The 23,583-nt window shown below is 31.3% G+C and overlaps 1 protein-coding gene across 1 annotated transcript in view; it reads left to right on the forward strand.

Moving 5' to 3' along the window:
- The window catches only part of LOC131850133 (paired box pox-neuro protein), a 51,598-nt gene extending 37,445 nt beyond the window's left edge, over positions 1-14,153 (forward strand). Inside the window, exons 4-5 of the mRNA XM_059200304.1 lie at positions 11,492-11,693; positions 13,044-14,153. Coding sequence (XP_059056287.1) covers positions 11,492-11,693; positions 13,044-13,714 — 873 coding nt within the window. The 3' untranslated portion in view covers positions 13,715-14,153. The remainder of the gene's footprint in view (positions 1-11,491; positions 11,694-13,043) is intronic.
- The last annotated feature ends 9,430 nt before the right edge of the window (positions 14,154-23,583 follow it).

Raw genomic sequence — 23,583 nt, forward strand, 5'->3', positions numbered from 1 at the left:
TGATATTTGCACAGCCATATCAAATAGTGAGGACAGGACACCTAAATAAGTGAATCTATAAATTTATAATCTCTATAACTACCCTTCAAACCGTGTAGAGTTCGTCCTGAAGGGTATAGTACCTAGCAATGGTCTCAAGTCAAACAATCCTCCTCTCTCCAAATAATATCTGTAGTAAAAACAATCATTAAGGTAGCAATGACAACACAGTATTTATTTTAATATTATATTATTAGTATATGTATATAGTATATGGAAAAGTATGTATTTTTTTCACGACTACACAACTGAACGGATCATAATGAATTTCGACGTAAAGAATTTATTTATATCATGGATATAGATTATGTTTTATCTTAAAAAGGCAGAAAACTAACTGCTATACTAGTATGTACGCGGTTCTTTCTTATCTATATGTGTACCATTTTAACTTTCTATCAGGTGCACCGTCAGCTTATAACCACTTTTAAAAACAGAAAAAAGGATAAAATTGTAGAATTTCTCTTCGTTAAGTACTCATTTGTTATTTTTTTATAAAAGTAAATGCCTTCCACTTAATTATTAGTGATTGACATGTTCAATGAACTTATCACGAAAACAAATGAAGTGACAAATAAAATTATATCTCTATTCCCATGAATTTTAATTGCTTAATAAATTCGTAGGTATATTCTCGTAAATAGATAGCTATCAGTCCGAGCATGACATGCTAAAGCGACATTAACAGTTCTGATGAGTTCTGACAAACAGTAACGTGGTAATATCAAATATTCTATAATGGCAACACGTAGGTACGCGCGGTTTAATTATGCGAGTAACACTATGGAACTTTATTTATTTTTAAATCACCTACGTGATCGTGTACAACCTTTGGTACTGATTACTTGTTTTAATTATGACATTGAGTGACCAAGGGAGGAGTACTAAACGTCCTTATCTGCTTTTTGGCATCAATACGAATAGGGTTCAAGAAGATTATTTCAGAAAGATTTGGTTCTATCAAAGGATAGAAGACACAACCTATTAATCAGTTTATCTAAAAGAGTTAATTAAGACATATTTCGCTTAATTCTCTTTATCCAACAAGATAACGGGACTAGATATATTTGACACTTTTTAAATATTGAACTAATTTTATCTTTTCAGCAATGGTTTTTATACTTTTTTTATTGTCGGTGAAATATTTCAAACCTTAGATTAAGATGTGACAATGTCCTTGGTCACAACGTTTTATAGATAAATAAAAAAAAAACAAAATTCTAAATTCGAATTAAGTGTATTAAGTTTGGGTTTTGGGTACAATCAGAGAAAGAATCGGTGGTAATTTGTATTGGTAATGGTGTGATTGGTCAAGCGGCTGGGTCATGGGAGCGTTGTACACCTGTCAACCGTTGTCAGCCTATCGCCACTGTTATCTGTTCAGACCATAATACCCACGCACGGATAGGGATGACAATTGTGTTGCTATACCGTTTTAATATTACAATAAATGGGTAATGAGTAGCTTATTTTCATCTATGCAAATAAATAAAATTGGAATGTTTGTTTGTCATTTTACGTTAACATCTTTTCTCTAATGCATAGGAAAATATATATGGATTATTAATACTGGAACCGCTGGATCTATTTTGACGGGACTTTCACTCGCTGATAGCTAATATTATAAGTAGTTACTTAAGCTTTTATTTTAGAAATTTTATTTATATTAATAAAAGAAAGTTGTTTTCCACGCGGACCAAGTCGCGGGTAATAATGCTGTATGGTAAGTTTTATTTAAAAAAAATATGCGGCAAGACTTTGTAAAAAAGCGTCTGCTCCTTCCTATGTCTTAACTGTTTCTGCCGCCAAGTAGCTTGCTTAGTAACATGTGTTTTAATTGAAGGGTGAGATATGACAGTGAAATAAATAAAATACTGAGTACAGAGACATAACAACTGAAATGGCCTTAGTCCTGCAACTTAATTCACATGATGACTTCAGGTTAATGTAAGAGTATACAGGCTACGTTTGACTTGCTATCTGATGGATAGTCCGATTGTATGCCAATCCAGCTATAATAAACTAACTGCCCGCAATTTCTTCCGCGTGTTATACTGACCTTGACCAAATGAAGAAAAATATTCAATAATCTAACCTAAAAATGACAAAAGAAAAAAATTTTCAATCGTTCTAGCTATACTATACTCCAGCGATACCTCCAAACAAATTTTCATCTCCCCTTTCAACCTCTTTTGCATTAAAAAGCAGCCTATGTCCTCTCTCAGGGTCTAAACTATCTATGCACCAAATAACATTTAAATCGGTTCAGTACTTTTAGCGTGAAAGCGAGACAGACGGAGATACTTTCGCATTATACTTTCGCATTAGTAAGGAAAAATATATGTTTTTAAGTATGTAAAGTCAGATATATAAGTATTTCTTATTTAACGTTATTTATTCCTTATAGGTAACTCTTTGTTAAAAATGACTTTCATTGAATTTATATTAATGGGGTGTAATTATATTTAGATACACATTAATGACCCCCCTCATTTTGAGTAAGTAGTAAGAGTAAAATACTGTAAGGCCGCTATTTTTTTTGTAAAAGTTAACATAGTTATTTCCTGGTAGCAGAGATAACAGAATATCTAGTATATATAACTTATAGCTTAGTTTTCTATTTTACATTTATCAATTAGAACCAAAAAATGTAATGCTTTGTTATAACTATAGATTAATTATGTTATCTACTAACGTATATTTATATATGATTAATAAGTGAAACAAAAACTTTGTCCCTTTTTACGAAAATTGCACGAGCGAAGGAGTTTGAAATTTCGCACATGTACCTATAATTTATATAGAGAAGAAATGCAGAAAGCTAATATTTTTTTTATTATGCCTATAAAATACATTACACAGACCATGCATTAGACACACACACACACACACATAGAAGTATAGCCTTTGACAATAGAATCTTAATAATGTTCGTTAAAATTTATAATTTAAATTAATTATGGTCGAATTCCGACCATAACGCGACCACTAGTTTATTTAAATATTGGAATTTTACGACTCGAACCTGCATTGCCTTCATACAAGTTTATGATGGGCATACTCATATTTTAACACATAAATAATGTGATGCGAAATAATTTCGCGTAAGTGCGATACGAAATCGTCGCGCCACACTTAGGATTTTCGTAACGTTAAGCGGGATTTACATCGATAACACGCCCGTTTATGGCGATGTCGGATTATATTGTCAATATTATTACTCGCCTCTTAATACCGTAAAGCTGCTTCATAAAACATATTGGAAATTATTGTCAATGCGCCACTTTATCACTGTGCAGATATAACGTATTTTATGCTGTACATACTTATTTTGATGTCTCTCTCTCTCTCTCTAATTACCATTTTAGCTTTGTACAACTTTTTATCAAAAAAATTGCGCGAACGCCAGAGCATGAAATTTCGCACACTTATAGTTTATGTAGAGAAGTATAGTACAGAATGGTATTTATTTTAATTAATTTAATTAGTATAAAAAATACCTTAAATCAGTAAAAAAAACATTCCACTGCCATGTATTTCACACACGCGGCACGTCGACAAATAACTTACAAAGCAAGCTATTTGCCGGCGGACAGTTAGATATACCCACGCAAGCTTTTATGTAAAGTCTACCTCGGTAAATATTTACTCATGTACTAAATACATTATATTGAAAATTAATATCATCTACAAGCAAGTAATCAATGTTTTTACTAATTCTTGCATGTTTTTAGTCTTCACATTTGATATTTTAGAGTTCTTTTATGCAGACAATACGAGGCCATAAACTCAGCAAATTAAAGTTTAATCCATTACTTTTTATCTATTTTTAACTACCTATTTCCGATTTAAACTGGTTAAAATACGAGCAGGACATAAAAATGTTGATTACTGCTCGTTGAAAGAGCTTGCATCCTGCAGTTAGTTGCAAAAATCTCGCCATCGGCCTTGAAACCCTGTCTTTTTTCCGGCAGCTCGACTTGATGACTCTAGCAAGAAGGGCATCATTGAAAGTAAAAGTTTATAGTCCCCATACAAAATTATTCAATAAATATATGTACTAAAATATGAATGAAGTAGCTATATCCTACAAAGTTACCAGTATGAAATGATTTCATTTGTTTTATATTGTATGTTTTTTAAAGGTGCAATAAAGAGTTATAAATAAAATAAAAATAAATATATAATTATTCAACAAAGATACATTATATATGCGTAGAGATATATATTACATATAGACTAGATGTTAACTGCGACTTTGTACTTATACCTAATCTAGTGGTGCCCACGAGTTTGTACGCGTATAAGTTAAGCATCTATACAACACCATTAACTATTTGAATAATGAATCAATTAATAAAAATATATATGACGTATTGATTATTTTCAAAAAATTAACTATAAAAAATACGGTAAAAATACCTTCTAAAAAGGGGGTCTTTGGGAGGTATTTTTACCGTATTTTTTACTTTTAATCCATCCATATTTAGCAAACTTTTTCTGCGATATTTCAACATAACTCCTTATTACGAGAAACATTAATACATAAACAGATTTCTCGCCTATCACGATTTTACAATTTTATTTTGTGTAAATAGAAATTGTAAGTATTCACAATAACAATGATTTACAGCATAGTCATAAAAATGGATGATAAATGTCATCCAAGTTCAACCATTATAATTATTGATTAACCTCGCAGCTTAACTACTCTGACGGCAGCACCATTTCACCTCGTAATGGTGGTGGTCCATTTATTACAACGAAAAAAACATGTCAACTCCTAGGCAGCGCGCGTGCACCTGCATAGCTCATTAACTTAATGCAATGTAGAAACGTCATCTCTTCCTCAGTCAAATTAATTTCAAATCAATCCGTCATTATAGGAACGGTTTCACGCCCCGCAAATTATCTTTCACCCCATCAGTAAGGTGGAAAGTCTAATAGAAATTGGTAATAAAGAAGAAACGCTGCGCGTGCGATTGTGGACAGTTAGTATCGCCATGCGCTGCTCTTGGGCTCAATCAGTTGCCTATAGAAGTGGTGGATTTAGCTCAAAGACGAAATCGTTCGTTGATTTAGTTCTTTAGTTCAATTTTATAAATAGTGCAGTAGAGATAGGTATTGAGAGGTAAGAAATATATATTTTTGCAGTGTACTGTGAATTAAGAAGTTAGTTATTATATTTTTTAATAAAGTTTCAAAATCAATTAAAAAAAGGTTTAGATTTATGCTGAAATGCTGAGTATATTGAATTGATGACAATAATACAACTGGTTATGTGTCGCAGCTTGATATTTAGTCAATTTGTTTACTTTATAGAAATAGAAAATGAAGAATAAAAATATAATTTTGACTGAACTTGGTACCGTCAAATCTAAAGCTTCGTATCCCTAATATTACATGCTATTTTAAGTACTGATATTGTAATAACGTTTTACAGAGAGAAAGAACGTAGAAGTAGATTATTGACGAACTTGATCGTATAGTTCACCTAAAGAGCGTTCTTCGAACTTTGATCACTCGTGAACTGCTCAAGACTACCATGCGCCATCTTGTGGCGTCTTGAGTAGCGGCTCGCGCAAAAACAGATATTGGATGTGTCAAGGTATGATTGATGCTTCGGCTGCAGTAAAAAGCGTCGCGCGGACAACGGAATAGCCCGTGACGCCGGAATGTGGCTACTGTATACTGTTTAATCATATTTATGTTTCACGTTTCACCTTGTTCGTATAAGTAGGACAGTTTGCACTTTTGCAGCAAATAACAAGTTATCAAGACCATAAACAATGGAGTTGCACAATTGATGTTTATTTGGAGGCAAAATAATTATATTTATTGGAATTATTATTATTATTAATAAACTTATTAGTTATGTGTTTTCTATATTTTGTATGAAATAATTATCTTAGCGAAAGTTTGTGAGTGTGGGTGTATAGGTGGCTGGGTAGATGATGGTTACACTTTCACATAAAAACTACTGAATGGATTTTGATTAAACTTTACTGTAATATAGCTTTATACATCAGAATTTTGTTATTCTGATGTATAAGCTATATTATGCGGTTGAAACTAAGTGTTCAGCTAGCAATAACTATTTAAATCTAAAACTGAAATCTTTCAGTTACCCACAAAAAACTTAACATAATCATAGATTTCTATGATATTCGTTTTTCATTCCATTGACATAAAAAAATCTCTATAATTGCATGTTCCGTCCTTGAGTATCATCTGTTTGATCGAATCAATAAGCTACTAAACAATTATCATGCTCGAAGCTAGAGATCCATTATAAATAATCAACTTTTTGCCGCGGAAATCTAACTTCCTCACGCATGTGTGGTTTAAAATATAATTACAGGACTTTTAAGTAGCCTGTCAAAGTTAATGTGTAAATAGTAGCCTTTGGGATATGGTGTGTTAAAGAACCCATGGCCTGCGCAAGGCGTCAATTTTAACGGGAAACCAATAATTATGCCATTAGATGCTCGATCGATATTCTATTGAACGCTCAATTTTAGCGCCATCGCTGCGTTATTATTTTTTTTTTGTATAAAAGTAGAGGCAAAGAAAACTGCTCGTGTAGTTCGCTGCTACTATAATTATTTTGATGCGTTTAGATTTGCCCCTGTCACAATATTATCAAGCATAAATAGTAAATTTTTAAACTTATATTTTACATTGCCTTAAGATTACTTTGGTATCTACAATTAGTCAACTATCATTCTTTTGAATATAGAGAAAGTTTAAAAAAACATCTCATTTTGATAATATTTTTTAAAAAGCCCAATTCTTCTTAACATTTTATTATTACCTAATTTAAAAATTGCAACAATTTATCCGATTATTGCGTTCGCTTGCGTGCAAATACTTAATAATACCACAGATAACATAATATTACATACAGATACCCCATCCCATACAAGAAAATGGTTCCTTCCTAACTCGGGCTATTCTTCGGGCTATTTTATTTCGCCACCGTAGCCGCTAGATGTCGCTAGATCTGAAGCAGTTCGGATTACTAGTGGGTGCTTAGTAACAAAGCATGAAAATAGATGGCAGTGAATTCAGTCTACATGACATCTGTTTTGCAAAGATATGTATATAATAGATATGTAGGTAACTGTATCGTGTACCTCATTAGGGACGATTCAAGATTCAATGTAAATGTGTAGGTATAATATCGTTAGCCGACACTCTGCAGATATGGCTTATGTGCCAATGTATATACCTATTGTGTTATGGTTTATTTTACATTCCATGCCTATTTTTTTTGATATGTTGTAACGCGTCTGCGCTATACGTATAGCCTGATTTTGATACGTTTATACTCGTACGTATCAAAATCGGGCTATACGATTTTTTATTTCAATCGTTATATGTATGAGACTGATTTTAGCTACAATTAATTTACTGGTATATACCTCATGTATTCTACGATGTACCCCTCTTTTACCTAATGAGAATTCCGCTATATCTTATATATAAATTTTGTATCACAGTGTTAGTTGCCATATTTCTCCCACATTTTGATGAAATTTGATATGTATACTTCCCAGGTCTGAGGTAGGGTTGTTATCTATTTTTTATACCCCTAAGTCATAGGGGTGGCCTACCCCTAGAAAATTTTTTTTTGTATTATGGACAATTTTTTATTTATTTATAATGTTACATTGAAAATACATACACGCCTAAATTTTCACCCGTCTTTCACCAACCCCTATTTTTAATAGCGATATTCTTACAAATATTATAAATGCTAAAGTAACTCAGTCTGTCTGTTTGTCTCGCTTTCACGCCAAAACTACTGAACTGATTTAATTGAAATTTGGTAGACAGATAATGTAGACCCTGAGAAAGGCTACTTTTTAATGCGAAAAAGTATTGAAAGGGGAAATGAAAGGCTATATGAGGATATCGTAATTTTTAAAGTCAGATCTTGTAAGATTAAGTGAACAGGGTCGGTCTAGGTTTTTCATTATTAGAAATGTGTAACGGGGTAATACGTTATTTAGTGCGAAATTGTGTATATTACAATAAAATTTAACGAGAAAATATTATAATGATATCACTGGGACACTCATTGCCTTACTACTATATCGTCCGTTAGTCGCGAACTTTCTGGAAACACGAGAGGCGCTATCCTATTGGTCGGTCGGCGCGGTTACCGCGCGTAGATGAGTAGATGAAGTACTTAGACGAGTCTCACGGCGCCGCAGCGTAAGTACTTACTATACATACGTAGTATACATATGGGTATTACAAATGTTTTTATTACTAGTAATATTACTCTGTTATCTAAGCAAGTAATGTGTGCTTATTTTGAACTTGATAACATTCTGAATTACTCGTATATCTTTCAATATCTTTAGCGGTATAAACCAGGTTATGTACTACTACTAGTATTGTTAGTGAGGGATAAAGTTGATGAACAAAAATAAAACAATATTCGTATTAAAAATATATTCATCTAATATTTTTGGCATTATTTTTAAGTTTCTTCCAAATATAAGGGGTCTGACATGGGGTGTTATGTACCTACATTAAAAAATACTTTTTGAAATGTATGAAAGAAACGTATTGTATGAGATTTTTGAAATGTGTGAAATGTATGCACCTACATTAAAAGATAATTTTTGAAATGTATGAAAGAAATGTATTGTATGAAATTTTTGAAATGTATGAAATGTAAGGACCTACATTAAAAGATAATTTTTGACATGTATGAAACGTATGAAAGAAATGTATGTACCTACATAAAAAGTTCATTTTTGAAATGTATGAAATGTATGAAAGAAATGTATGTACCTACATTAAAATATAATTTTTGAAATGTATGAGATGTATGAAAACAATGTATGTACCTACATAAAAAGTTCATTTTTGAAATGTATGAAATGTATGAAAGAAATGTATGTACCTACATTAAAAGATAATTTTTGACATGTATGAAATGTATGAAAGAAATGTATGTACCTACATTAAAATATAATTTTTGAAATGTATGAAAGTAATGTATGTACCTACATTAAAATATAATTTTTGAAATGTATGAGATGTATGAAAGAAATGTATGTACATTAAAATATAATTTTTGAAATGTATGAGATGTATGAAAACAATGTATGTACCTACATAAAAAGTTCATTTTTGAAATGTATGAAATGTATGAAATAAATGTATGTACCTACATTAAAAGATATTTTTGACATGTATGAAATGTATGAAAGAAATGTATGTACCTACATTAAAAGATAATTTTTGACATGTATGAAATGTATGAAAGAAATGTTTGTACCTACATTAAAATATAATTTTTGAAATGTATGCACCGTACAATAACAATACACGTTAAACATCATACCACAGAGTCATACGCAAGTTAAAAACAAACTGCTATGATATTAATGAGAAAGGAAAATAAACTTTATGGTATTCGTGTTAGGGTCGATTTCTCTCTTTTTTTTAAAACTATTTTAATCTTACCAGTTGCCAGTATTCGAAGACAGCTACGATTCGTACTCGATATTTTAAATTATTATGTAATCGATTTTTCAGTACAAATGTAAATAACCAACGACACTAATAATGTACTACTATATTCCGTTCTTTGAAACGGAATACTGCTATACTTAATACAAAATAATGAAAATTTACTGTTCACAACGACTCATTAAAAGCATCATCGAATAATGCGCTGTAATAAAATCCTGTTATCGATTATTAAAAAAAATCGATAATACATGTATTTATTTTTAATATGACAACACTTCATACATAAGTATTATTGGAAATAGTATTATTTGCTTGTTCGGCTATTTTTAATTTACTTAAACTTTTTTTATATGTTTAATTTACAATAATAATATATTAAGTGCTTATTATTGGAAAATATAAAAAAGACATTTAATTAGGCCGATACAAATGACAACAATGCCATCTATGAAAGCATTTTGAAAACATTGAGCCCCGTATTAGCACTGATTAAAGTGTAATTAAGTACTGGAAAATAACAAAATGAGTAAATATATGAAAATTACTTTTCTAAACGCATTATTTCATTTTAACATGTATATATATTTTTTTAAAAATGGATTAAACTATTTTGAAAACACAGTTTTGTTTTTTAAAACGTTTGCAAAACTATGAAGAATTCCATCGATACCAATCACGCCATCTATATGCAACTTTTAGCAATAATAATGGCTATTTCCTCATTGAGTGCCACTGATAATACGTAATAATTTTGTAAATGAACTTGAGTATGTAAGAGTAAATTTTTGAGTAATGTTTTACATATTATTTACATTTACGTTTTAACTACGATGGTATTTCCATCTGTCACCATCACCATTCCATCTTATCCCTTCATCATTGCAGCCCGGAAGACATGTCCGGCCGGACATGCCCGGAAGACTGCTGGACATAGGCCTCCCTCAAAGATCTCCATCTTATCCCTTATAGGTATGAAAATGGTTTAATTGTTTTTAAGCCTGGTCGCTATTTCATTGTAATAAACAACGTGTATGTATAGAGTAAGAATTAAACTTTTGACTAATATTTTACATATTATTTACCTTTACGTTTCAACCGCAATGTTTGCCATTCCAGTGTAAAAAAATAATAAAAAATGTATACTCTAAGCAAACATCGAAGATATTAAAGAATCCGATGTCGTTACTAACGTTTTCGCCCTATATACACGTTTAATTTGATTCAGTTAGATAAGAACTGTGTGATGTTTGTCCGAAACACATGATGAACATAAATATGAACCGAAATTATTAGTGTAGGAATTTTTTATTGCCACTATGTTTACTCCACTCGATATTAACGGCGAAATGAAAGTTCGTGTGAATGGCCAGGTGTCTTGTTTGATAGCCCGTTTAGTTCCCCGGCTTTGCTCATTAGTCGGTGCTGAAGTGGCTATATAGTAGCTACTATCAGGACCTCGCGGGGTATCTGATAATCTTGGTTGCATTAACTATGATTTAGTTTTAGACCGACTTCGAAAACAATGTTCTCAATTTGGTTATATTATTTTCTTGATATTTTCAACAATCGAGAATTGACTGATTATTATTTTTTAATAAAAAGATTGTGAGATTGTGTGATGATTTTTTAAGTAAGTACATCAAAAACTTTTACTGATACTACCTTACCTTCAAAATACCTTGAGTACAAGGTATTATTATTAAGGTAAGGTTATGTCATGTAGGTAAGGTCATATCGGAGATACACGTCCATAATATATATTAGTATTTCAGAGATTATGATATAAATATGATTGGCTGAAGACATATAACTACACAAACAGTCGTTATTTACATTTACGACACATTTTACTTTTAAAAACACCTTATCCTATTTATCAGGCTAAGGTACACAAAGCAATTTTTTTCTCTGGCTGTTATAAGTAGATTTATCTTACAATATTCTCATTTCGTTTCAGCAAGTAGCAACCCCAACGGTCGTGAAGAAGATACTCCGGCTGAAGCAGGAGAACCCTGGTATGTTCGCGTGGGAGATCAGGGAGAGGCTGCTCAGCGCGAGAGTATGCGAGCCACACTCCATACCTTCGGTGTCCTCTGTCAATAGGATCCTGAGAAACAGTGGGTTGGCATGGAGCGACGAAGAGCCTAGATCCGGGCATGGTAAGTTGACCTACATTACCTAAGGATTCAATTCTTCTTATTGTAAACCTGTTGCATAACTCTAGATTCAAAACTATAGCGAAGTTTTTTAATTCTAAAATAAGATTACAGTTATAAAGTTACAATTACCTAAAACACTTATTTGTAGGTATTTTTTTAAATATAGATATCACAAAAACCAAGCTATTAAAGTACCACTACTGGCCATGTAAGATATATTATCCTTCTATTATCACGGAGCCAAACGGCTTGGCATAGGGTTTTTTGATTACATTTTTCTATAGGTATATTTCGGCAGATAGATTATATATTTTTTTAGTTAGAACATGGTGTCTTTCTAAGATATGTACATTTTTAGATTAGATGACTAAATTGTTCCTAAAAAACCTTGTCAGATTGATAACTGTCACAATCACGTTGTGAGTAGAGCCTTCCGGTTCCTACAAAACTCCAAACAAACAATAGTTACATGTAGATATTATATTAAAAATATAACTAAATCTGAAGATAAACAAAGTCATTGTTTTAGCATTAAAACTAACGAGCTCTTTGTTATGTTGTAAACAGTAGGTAGATATAATTAAACATGTAAAAATTCAATTAATTTGTTCATATTCTTTTACATTTTAATAGCTCAGGTAAACATGATACAGCTATGAATAAAAATCTGAGAACATAAATTAACAGAATTCAATTTGACGCAAATACCATCATAACAAACGGATGTTCGGACGGACGGACGTAAATTCTTATGAACTAGACAGGTGTGAGGAAGCGCCCCGTAGGCAATAATGTGATGTTTTATATAATTAATTAATGTTAAATTAAGTTGAGTTATGTCGGCGACATTTTGTTGCTGCTTTATCTGCTCGATTTTTCAGAAATGTTCGCATGTTTCTATATTAAAAGGTAGACCGCGTGGGTACCTCTGTCTCTGTTATATATGTATACTGTACTGACTAATCAGAAATGTATTTTTTATTCTAAATTTATAGTTGTTTTATTGTACCATTTTTTTATATATATTTCAATGTCTTGACAATTGTTGCTAATATATATCTCCGTCCGAAGGGGGAAATAAGGCAATGAAATTACATAATAGATGATGATGATGATGATAGATAGTCTTTTCCTTTAAAATGAATATACATTTTGAAGGATTTGTCCGCAATTAAAATAAAATAATTCCTATGTGTACACATATATTCAATTTTGGTTCAATATTCAAAGATGGCACCTACTGTTATAGAACTTAATAAATGTTAATTACTCTGTTGTTAAATTTTACAATAAGTAAATGTTAAGTTTTAGGATACGAAGAATTAACACTACTATTTTCTTTTTTTTTAGACTCTTATCCACCAGCCGAGTTACCACCGAACGTAATGGACTATATGTCTTTAAAGAATTCGTTGCCTCATGTTCCACCACCATCACAAACTCCTTCGTACTTTGCTCACTCAGCAGTACGAGTACCACAACCTCAAGATCCTTCCCTATACGATAGGCGACTAACCACATCCTGGCTTCTAGCCAATCAAGTACAAGCGCAAGGACTTTTAAAACCATACCCGATATCCCCCTGGCAGAGAATTATGATGCCCTACCATGATTCTAAGAATTTCTCGCCATACGCTGTAAACCTCCACAATGACCTCCTAAGCAAAATAAACTCGGATGAAGTGAAATCGGAGAATTCCGAACATATCTCCGTAGAAGCAAGCGACGATAGTACAGACAGACCAGATACAGATGAACGAAAAACACCACATGAGAAGGAAAAGAAGAAAAATCCTTATTCAATAGAGGAATTGCTCAAGAAGCCTGAAAAAATTCGTTCTAGTCCTGTTGGATTCCAAAGTTTTCTACGTCAACCCAGTGGCAGTATGATTGAATATCAAAGCCCAGAAAAAGATACAAGCAACAGAAGTTCACCCGCCAGTTTTTGCTCGGTACAGAGCAGTGTATCTAACGATTGCTTTACAGAATCTATTGCATCGGAAATAAAGGCGGGAAACTGAACTCATTCGTTCTAAAACTCTATCTGAATCTGTGCAATAAAACAATAAAATGACTAAGTAACAAAAAATTACTGCTTTCTACATATACATAGTATCTACCTATTTTATCATCGGATCGAAGTGTGCGATATTTTTAAAATACTTAAGCAATTTGTTGTTGAATTAGAACTGCTCTACGTAACTCTCCGTTTCCAATAATATGTGTAGGTACCTAAATAAAGTTACATACTCTATTTATCAAGACAAATTATCTCTTCATACATGTATTAAAATATACATATATAGCATAATATATATTGTAATGTTTAATGGAAACACGGTGTAATATACGATTTCATTATTAAATGCCATATTATTAAAAGGATTTTTGTGACCATACTAGATCATAGTTATTATTATAAATTACAAAGTTACATACATTCCAGTTACATATTTAGTGATGTGGTGTATTTTTAATAAATTATTATAAACTTAGTTACTTACCTTTATTTAAATATATTTTGATATGAACATTGTAAATAATATCACTTGCATAGATAGTTTTCTCATAGATTAATAGTAGGTATGTATAGTATTTCTGTTAGCTAAATTTAAAGATTCTGTGATATTTTACTAAGTACTTACCTTAATAAATATAATTTTAACTGTATATAAATAAATAAATTAGATAATAAACGTTCCTTAATGTCCAAACATCTATTAATTTATATTAGCGCTGCTGTTATATTTGTAATGTATTTTTGTTTCCATATAAACATGATCTCGTTTCCACAAGTGAAGGTTAGTATCTCAAAGCCAAGATAACTGTTTAAAACATACTTTTCTTGTACGATGCAGATTTACGAGACCCAAAAACTCGATCATTTAAAAAAATCTAATGGTATGGTAATAAAAACAATGAATTAATATCTGTTAGATTTATGCGACGTAATCATGTCTTTATATGGAGCCGAGTTCATGTTTATACTTAATAATAATTACTTACATAAACATAAAGTGTAGTAGTAACACAATTAGTTCTTTATTTAAAAAAATCACGTAATTAAATAAAATTATTACTAAATCTATTTGTGCACTCTTTTAAATATCTACCCTGTTGCCTCCCTGTTATTCTAGGTATATGAAAATGTTTAATAAGCGATTAACATTAAAAGGATATTTCGTCATAAGAACATGGACTATTAGCTGCCTAACATAGAGAAAAGTTATAAGTTGACTAAGAACCCTATTGTTAGCAATGTACCACGTCGAGTTGAACTCCACGCGGTTCCCCCGGGATACCATAGTGATAAATTGTCATTATTCAAAATAGGCTAACCGACCTGACTTCATGGTCATTTTATCATCCTCCACTGTTGCCCCGCCAGCATAAACCGCATGCGGTTGCTCCATTCCATTATCATCAAAAATAAAATTGGTTAAATCCATAAAATTTGCATATATCACTTGTAATAGTTTGGGGGGGAAAGGGATTGATGTGGACCTGTGTGACCAGGTTTACCTCCGCGCGATTCCCCCTGGAAACCATAGTTATAAATTGTCATTTGCCAAGATGGGCTAACTGATCTCACCTCATGCTCATCCTATCATCCTCCACTGGAGCCCCGCCAGCGTGAACTGCTAAAGTAGAAGGGTGTATCTTTCCATATCATAAAAAAATAGTTTAAAACAGGTTAAATTCATAAAATATGCATATATCAAATGTAATAATTTAACTTGTCCCGTATGCAAATAAGTTATGTGGGCAACATGTGTATTATGGAAATGCATACAGCACCGGAAACGATGTAATTTCATACATTTGGCAGAAAACCTCAATAGTAACCTCACGGCATTTTCTTTAATAGTTAGTAGGTATGATATTAATTGTAGCAACGTGCAAATTTATTGCACGCGCATAGAAATTAACGGGAAACTTAACAATATAAAGCAAGAGAAATAAACAACCCTGGACAATTCACACAGCGTCATCTAGTCGAAAACCAAGAAGAAATAGAAATAATTCAAATAAACTTAATATAAGCACTTTTGAATAGTCATGTTTTTTGATTATACCGCTTTGTACTATGGCGTCTTTGTACTATGTACTGTGGGTCTTACAGTTTGTTTTCTAGAAGAAAAAAAAAATCTGAATTCAGAAGGTTCAGGAGTCTTCTAGTAATCGGAAATATAAGTAAATCGGGAACATACATAAACAATTACCGACGAATTCAGAACCTTCTCCTTTTTCTTAAAGTGGTTGAAAATATGTATGGTGCACCCGCCTGCGCTAACAGTATAAGCTGGCGGGGCACCAGTGAAGGTCGAAAATGAGGTCTGGTTAATTTGGCCATCGTGATTAAATAACCAGGAATTCACCACGATGGTTTCCAAGGGGAACCACATGGAGGTAGACCTACCAACCCAACTGCAAGCAATTGCAAGCAATGTACCATACATTGCATGCAATTGGGTCAGTATTCCCCGTTACTAACAATCCCTCCCCATGTGATATATGTTATTAAAATAGGGGTCAATGGCAGAAAGGCAAAAAATTTGGGGTTTTAGGTATTTTTAATGCCACATTATAAAATAATAATAAATAAAAGTTTTGTCCAAAACATAAAATCATTTAAGGGGTCGACATCTCTTATCACTTATAGGTATGTAAAATAGCCGATTCTCAGAGCTACTGAATATTTATATAAAGTTTCATAAAAATTGGTCAAGCTGTTTCGGAGGAGTATAGTAACTAACATTGTGATACGAGAATTTTATAGATGTTCATTTTTACACTAATAATTTCTATAACTATATACCTAGGAGAAGTACTCCTAAGTGATGATTATATTATCTGTGTCCTAATAAAGACTGTCCAATAAAGTAGAAACAATTCTCGCGAAACACGAAAATAAAGTTAGTTAAATAAATTCTTACCCGTGACTTTCTGTTTTTATTTATTTATTTGTACACTTTTACATTAATGATTACAAATAAAATATTTTAACAACAATCTCTTCACTAAGCTCAAGGTTGTGTTAGAAATCTTTTAGTGCAGACACTTTAACTTAATACAGCTCTCATCTAGGTACAAAACTAACGAAAATCACATCAGATAATAATCTATTTAAAATAACAATAAAAAAAGGCAATGATATGTTTGGGGTGGTTATGGGTAAGTGAGCATGTGTGTTTTTTTTATAAAAGACTATCTTTATATAATTTATATTCACGTCAAAAATGTATATACATTTAGCTCTTTTGTAGTGAAAAGGTATCAAACAGACTTGTTCCCGTATGGAACCATCACATACCATACAAATACATTAGTCAAATTTGTCGCAAATGAAGTTACATAATTAAAACGAAACTTTTAGTTTTATTTCTACCAACATTTCTGTGGAAGAATACTAAATTATGTATTTGAATTCTGTTCCTTTTGCTACATTCTAGAAAAGCCCCAGTGGAAGATTTCTTTCATTTGGTAAGTTTTGAGGATTAAAACAGTTAGAAACTACAGATAGAATTTAATGTTATTAAATAGTACTGTAGTATTTACAATGATATAACATGTCTTCTGTTACTTTTATCGTTATATTAAGTCCTAACATATGAAATTAGCTTTTTGTAAGGGAGTAACATAAAGTAGATTTTTTTCAAAACATAATCTATTTATTTAATCAAAGTATGTATAGCTAGATTTGTTTGAGCAATCTGGGGAGTACGAAGCGCCATCTGTTATACTTTATAAATATTATTTGACGGCTACAGGCAACTGCAACTATGAATTATGTTGTGCAGTGGGATTAGATGGCACTAAGCAGCATCTTTTTAAATTGGAGGGATTCCCCATTTAGCGATAAAATTGTTTCTGTCAAAGTCAAAGAATTCCTAGAAGATGTAGGTATAGTTTCATTATAGTTATCACAATTTCCTCTATAGATTCATTTCAGCTATTCCCGAATTTCAAGTAATATAAAAATATTGTTTACAGCGTCATTGATTTAATACGAGTTACTGGTTGCAATTTTTTTTATGATTTATTTATTTATTTCTCCTCACAAACATGATGGCAACAATACAAGTAGCATTTTTTATAATAAAATGCTTAAATTTATTATTATAATCGATTTGCTGTTAGGAGCTGGTTGGTGTCTGAAATAGGTATAACCTGTAATATAAATCACCAGGCCCCCAACCGAAATGTGATATAGGTAAGTTAAATAAATTATGATGCTTATGCTACTGCTACTACAACAAAATTTTGAGTATGAAGAATTTGAGAATACAATAAAACAATAAATAATATTTTCCTTAACACTACTTTTATTATATGAGAAGAATAGAAAATACTGAGTGTTATTACGGCCACTATTACACTCTATAGCCTTATAGCCTCTTTCTTTGGCCTCTCATTACAAAATAATGAGGGTAAAATTTAGGTAGAGGGTAAACTCTTTCTAAATAAAATTTGATTTTGATGAATTGCTTTTTTTTTCCTTAAAATTGGCAACACAGCATTTCAGATTATCGGCAATCCCTTGATCTGCCCTATATTCCACTAGGGATGTTGCACTATATAATACAGCAATATCAATTATTTTACTGCGCATAACAATCGATTATATTCCCATTTTTTCTTTTAAGTCGCAACTTAAACTTATAAACGTTTTATATACTACTAGCATGACAATATCCGTTGAAAAATAACCTGTGATAGAAAGTCAATTATTAATTAATTGACTTTTGATACATTACAATCGATTACAAAATAATTTGTTGCACAATCGATTAGAGATGTGCTAACTCGTAATTTAACTCGAGTTACCTGGAATTAACAGTTTTTTTTTTAATTTCGAACAATTCTAATGTTTTTGAGCACATTAGAATTGTTCGAAGGGCACTTCAAAGCCGCGGAGGAACTTATGAAGGCATCCATGGCTGCAGGTCAACTTCTCCTATGTGAATGCTATTTTTTTAATATAATTATGATCGTATTTCGTACATATTTAAAATGAATCCGAGCATTTTTTACTTTTTACACTTCGACTTACGGGCGTTTAGAAAAAAACAAGGAAATTCCTCTTAAGTTAAAAATAAATATTATTATTTATTACCGGCATTTACAAAAATATACTACGGTATGGCTACGGTAACAGTTTACCATCAGATGGGATGAGGCGTATGCTTATTTGTCACCTACGTGGTATAAAAGAAATACTAGGTATTTAAAAATAACAAACAAATGACAACTGACAACCGCTAATTTAATCATTTTAACCGGACGAATATGGAAAAAAATGATAAGAACCTGAAATCAATATTGAGACATTTGACGAGTGAAAATTGTATGATATGAAATGATCGGAAAACTTAACTAAACGGACGACCGAATCATGCTCTCGCTCTTTCACTTGATTCATTAATTTATCAGTTGAATTCTTCCAACAGTTGAGGTGGCAGAATTCAACTCGAGTTAACTCGAATTCAATGCAATTCGAGTTAGTAACTCGAGTTGACCATCTTTACAATTGATTGTTTGACATCCCTATGTTCCATTCAAGTTCTTTCAGGAGAAAAAAAAGCGCGGGAACTTTGAGGCGGGAAGTTCATTTTTTCTACAGTCTTTTGATATTAAATAATTTATAGAGTTAATTAAATCCTAGCCCCGTTTTTGTGCGATAAAAATGGGTGCTGACAGTGGCGGCACCCAAAACAAAAAAGGGATGAGAAATTCTCCTGCTAAACCACCACCAAATAAAAGGAAGAAAGAAGCTACTTTACCACTACCACATGAAGAGGAAAATTCAGATAAAGATGAGGACCCTACATTTTATGCGCCTTATTTAAAACCTAATTATATAAGGAGTTATCAAGAAAATTCACCAAACACAACATTTACTGTATTTATACAAAGCATTAAAGAAGAGGTTAAATTTGGTAATAAAAGTCCAGTTTACTTAAATAATTTATTCAGTAGATATGTAAAAGGAGTCAAGGAATTGAGACGAGTAAATGCACTAAAATATGCCGTAATATTTGACAATGCAAAAAATGCAAATTCACTATTACGTGATTCAACCTTTTTAAATGTTCAAGAATTAAAAGCATTCATCCCCGCATCGACAACTGAATGTACTGGTGTTGTAAAGTTTGTTCCCACTGATCTCAGTAACAAGCATTTATTTAATATATTATCTTCTCAACAGGAAATACTTTCAGTGAGGCGATTTATGAAACGGTCCGATAGTGGAATGATTCCACTTCAGACTGTCTCTATAACATTTGCAGGTAACATTTTGCCAGAAAATGTAACGTACGAGCTATGTAAATTTAAAGTCGAACCATATATAAAACCTGTAATGCAATGTTATAAGTGCATGAAATTTGGACACACTACAAAGTTCTGTAAACGAGATATGGTTTGCTCAATTTGTACAGAAGGTCATAATTATAAAGAATGTACTAATGTTGAGAATCCTATCTGTGTAAATTGTAAAGGAAACCATACCGCAGTTTCCAGACTTTGTCCAGTTAAAATTCAAAAAATACTTGAAAATAAAGAAAAAATTATAAACAAAAACAGTACCCTAAGTTCACATTTTCCTAATCTGAACTCGAGTTTTGCTAAAGCAGCTCAAAGTTACACACCTAAGAGAAAAGAGAAAGATTTTATTTCAGAAGTTATCAATAACGATTTAATTTTAACAGCTTTAGTACAAACATTAACTTCCCTTTCAAAAAAAGACACTAACTTACCTGTTAATACTTCTACAATCAAAGAAGTATTTCTTAAAAACATCAATCTATAATGGATCAGAAGGTTATTATAGATTCCTTAAATATTGTACAACATAATATACAAAGTTTAAGACCAAAGCTTCCTTTAGTCACACATTTACTTGCTAAACATAATATTGACATCTTGATTTTAAATGAAACTTGGTTAAAAAATACAGATACAGTAAATATTAGAGGTTATAAAGTATATCGTTGGGATCACAATGTAAACAAAGGTCATGGCGGTGTTGCCGTCTTTTATAAAGAATTTTTAAAATGTTCTAATGTTACCACCCAATCAAATGATAAAATTCAAACTGTTGCAATTAAAGTTGAAATAAATTCTGGGTTCTTAAATATTTTAGGATGTTATTGTCCTCCTCGAAGAGGGCGATTCCCTGTTACATTATTAAAAAATATTATTCTTTCTCTTTCTTCTCCGGTATTAGTCATGGGTGATATGAATGCACATCACACTATATTTGGATGTCAAAGTAATCAAATTAGAGGAACACAGATCTACGATATGCTAGACGAGATAAATTTATGTGTTTTAAATACTGGTGAAAGTACCACATTAAATCGTCCGAATCAAGCCCCATCTGCTATTGATGTAGCTTTTGCTTCTCCTGTTATTGCTGGTTTATGCGATTGGTCTGTTTTGTCAGATGATACTTTGGGCAGCTATCATTTTCCAACTTTAGTTAATTTATACATAACACCACAAATTTATGAATATGTGGAACAACCAGAAAGGTTTATATATAAAAAAGTAGACTGGAGCTCTTATTCAGATTCATCTTATAAATGTCTAAATAATTTTGGTTCAATAAAAAATCCTATATTAGCATACGAACAATTTTGCACAATAATTAATAATTTAAAAGTTGAATATATACCAGTTATTAAACCTAAGTCGAATTGTGTTAAAAGTCATATACCTGTACCCTGGTGGAATCAAAAATGCATCGAAGCTGTAAATAGAAGTAGATTTGCTTTGTATAATTATAAAAAATATCCTTCAATAGAAAATTATATTGTATACAAAAAAATTGATGCAGAAAAGAAACTAATTATTAAAGAACAAAAAAGAAGTAGTTGGATTGAATTATGTTCCAGTTTTAATAGACATACCAGTATAGGAAAAATTTGGAATTTTGTTAAAAGATTTAATCGTATAAGACGGAAAAATGTAGTAGGTGATGATTCTTGGGTAAATGATTTTTTAAATAAAGTTGCCACTAATAAAGAAACTGAAAACGTTGAAAATATAAATGGATATTTTAAAATGAATGATTTAAACACACATTTAATAAAACCATTTACCTTTGAAGAGTTTATTCTTGCTTTGAACAATAGAAAAGATACTACTCCGGGACTTGATGACATACCATATTTACTTATTAAAAATCTTCATGTTAATTGTAAAATGAAATTACTTGAAATATATAACAATTTATGGGAACATAATTTAATACCCGACTCTTGGAAAACTCTAGCAATTATACCTGTTTTAAAACCTGAAAAAGATCCGTCTTTAGCTGAATCATACAGACCGATTGCTTTGTCATCTTGTGTGGGAAAGATTTTTGAAAATATGGTTAAAAATAGATTAGAAATGTACGCAGAAACTAGAAATATTATACCTCCATTACAATATGGTTTTTGTAAAGGAAAAAGTGCAATAGATAGTCTTCTAAAATTTACAGGTGATATTAAAAATGCTATGCTATGTAACTTACCTCTTATTAGTGTTTTTTTAGATGTACAAGGAGCATTTGACAATGTAGATCTATCAACTCTCGTTCAAATTCTTAATTCATACAACATACCAGGTAAATTTTCAGAATGGTTATTTAAATTATTTTATGGAAGAACAGTTTTTGTTCGATATAATAATAAGCTTTATGGTCCGAAATTAGCATTTAAAGGTGTAATGCAAGGCTCTACATTGTCTCCCCTCATATATTTACTATATACTGCGGAAATTCACCGATTTGTAAATTTGAAAAATGTAAATATATTGCAATATGCAGATGATATTGTTATGTATTCTTCTAGAGAAAATATTTTACAAATACAAATTGACCTAAATCTAAGACTTAGAGAACTGTACAAATATTATAAAACTAAATTGAAACTGGATATTAATCCCTATAAAAGTTCCGTAATGGTCTTTAATAGATGTAATTCTTTGTACAATCTAAATATTAATTATATAAACAATGTAAACATAAATATAGTCAATGAAAAAACATTTTTAGGAATAGTTTTTGATAGCAAAATGTCATTTTCATCTCATGTTACAAAAATATTGAATAAAATGGATAAAAGTGTCAATATTTTGAGATACTTAGCTGGTGTTAGTTGGGGTATGGATCCCAAGTTACTAAATATGTTGTATAAGTCCATTGTTAGAAGTCATTATGATTATGGTCTGTTTATTTATGGAAATTGCATAAATTATACTCAATTAAGAAAAATAGAGGTAGTACAAAATAAGGGTCTTAGAATCATAACAGGAGCAATGTGTTCGACTCCTATTAATTCTTTAGAAATTGAATCTGGCATTCCTCCAATTCATGTAAGACTTAATTATTTGATGGAAAAATATTATTTAAAAATTTTTGCAAATAATACACTGAGTAATATATTAAAAAATAATAAAATTATACAAATTGATAATGAACTATTAAATGAATTTGTTAATATGTATCAATGTGATAAATGGTCTTACGGTTCACTGGATGTTCAAACTACAAAACCTACAATAGTACAGGAGAGAGTAATGGATAATAATGAATTTATAATATACACCCAAACATATAAACCTGATTACAGAAAAATATTTACTGATGGATCGAAATCTGAAGACTCTACTAAAGCGGCATATTTTGACTCCTTTACTAAAACTGGACAATGCTATGTACTAGATCAACATTCATCGGTTTTCACTGCGGAAGCATATGCAATTTTTAAAGCTTTGAAATATGTACAAGACATAGAAAATTCAAGACGATTTCTAATAATAACGGATTCTCTAAGTGTATTGACATCCTTAGATAATTATAAAATAAGCTACAAAGATAATTTATACATTTACTTAATAA

Source organism: Achroia grisella, unplaced genomic scaffold (assembly GCF_030625045.1).
Source record: "Achroia grisella isolate CSIRO2021 unplaced genomic scaffold, CSIRO_AGI_Agris_v1 utg702, whole genome shotgun sequence".
Classification (NCBI taxonomy): domain Eukaryota; kingdom Metazoa; phylum Arthropoda; class Insecta; order Lepidoptera; family Pyralidae; genus Achroia; species Achroia grisella.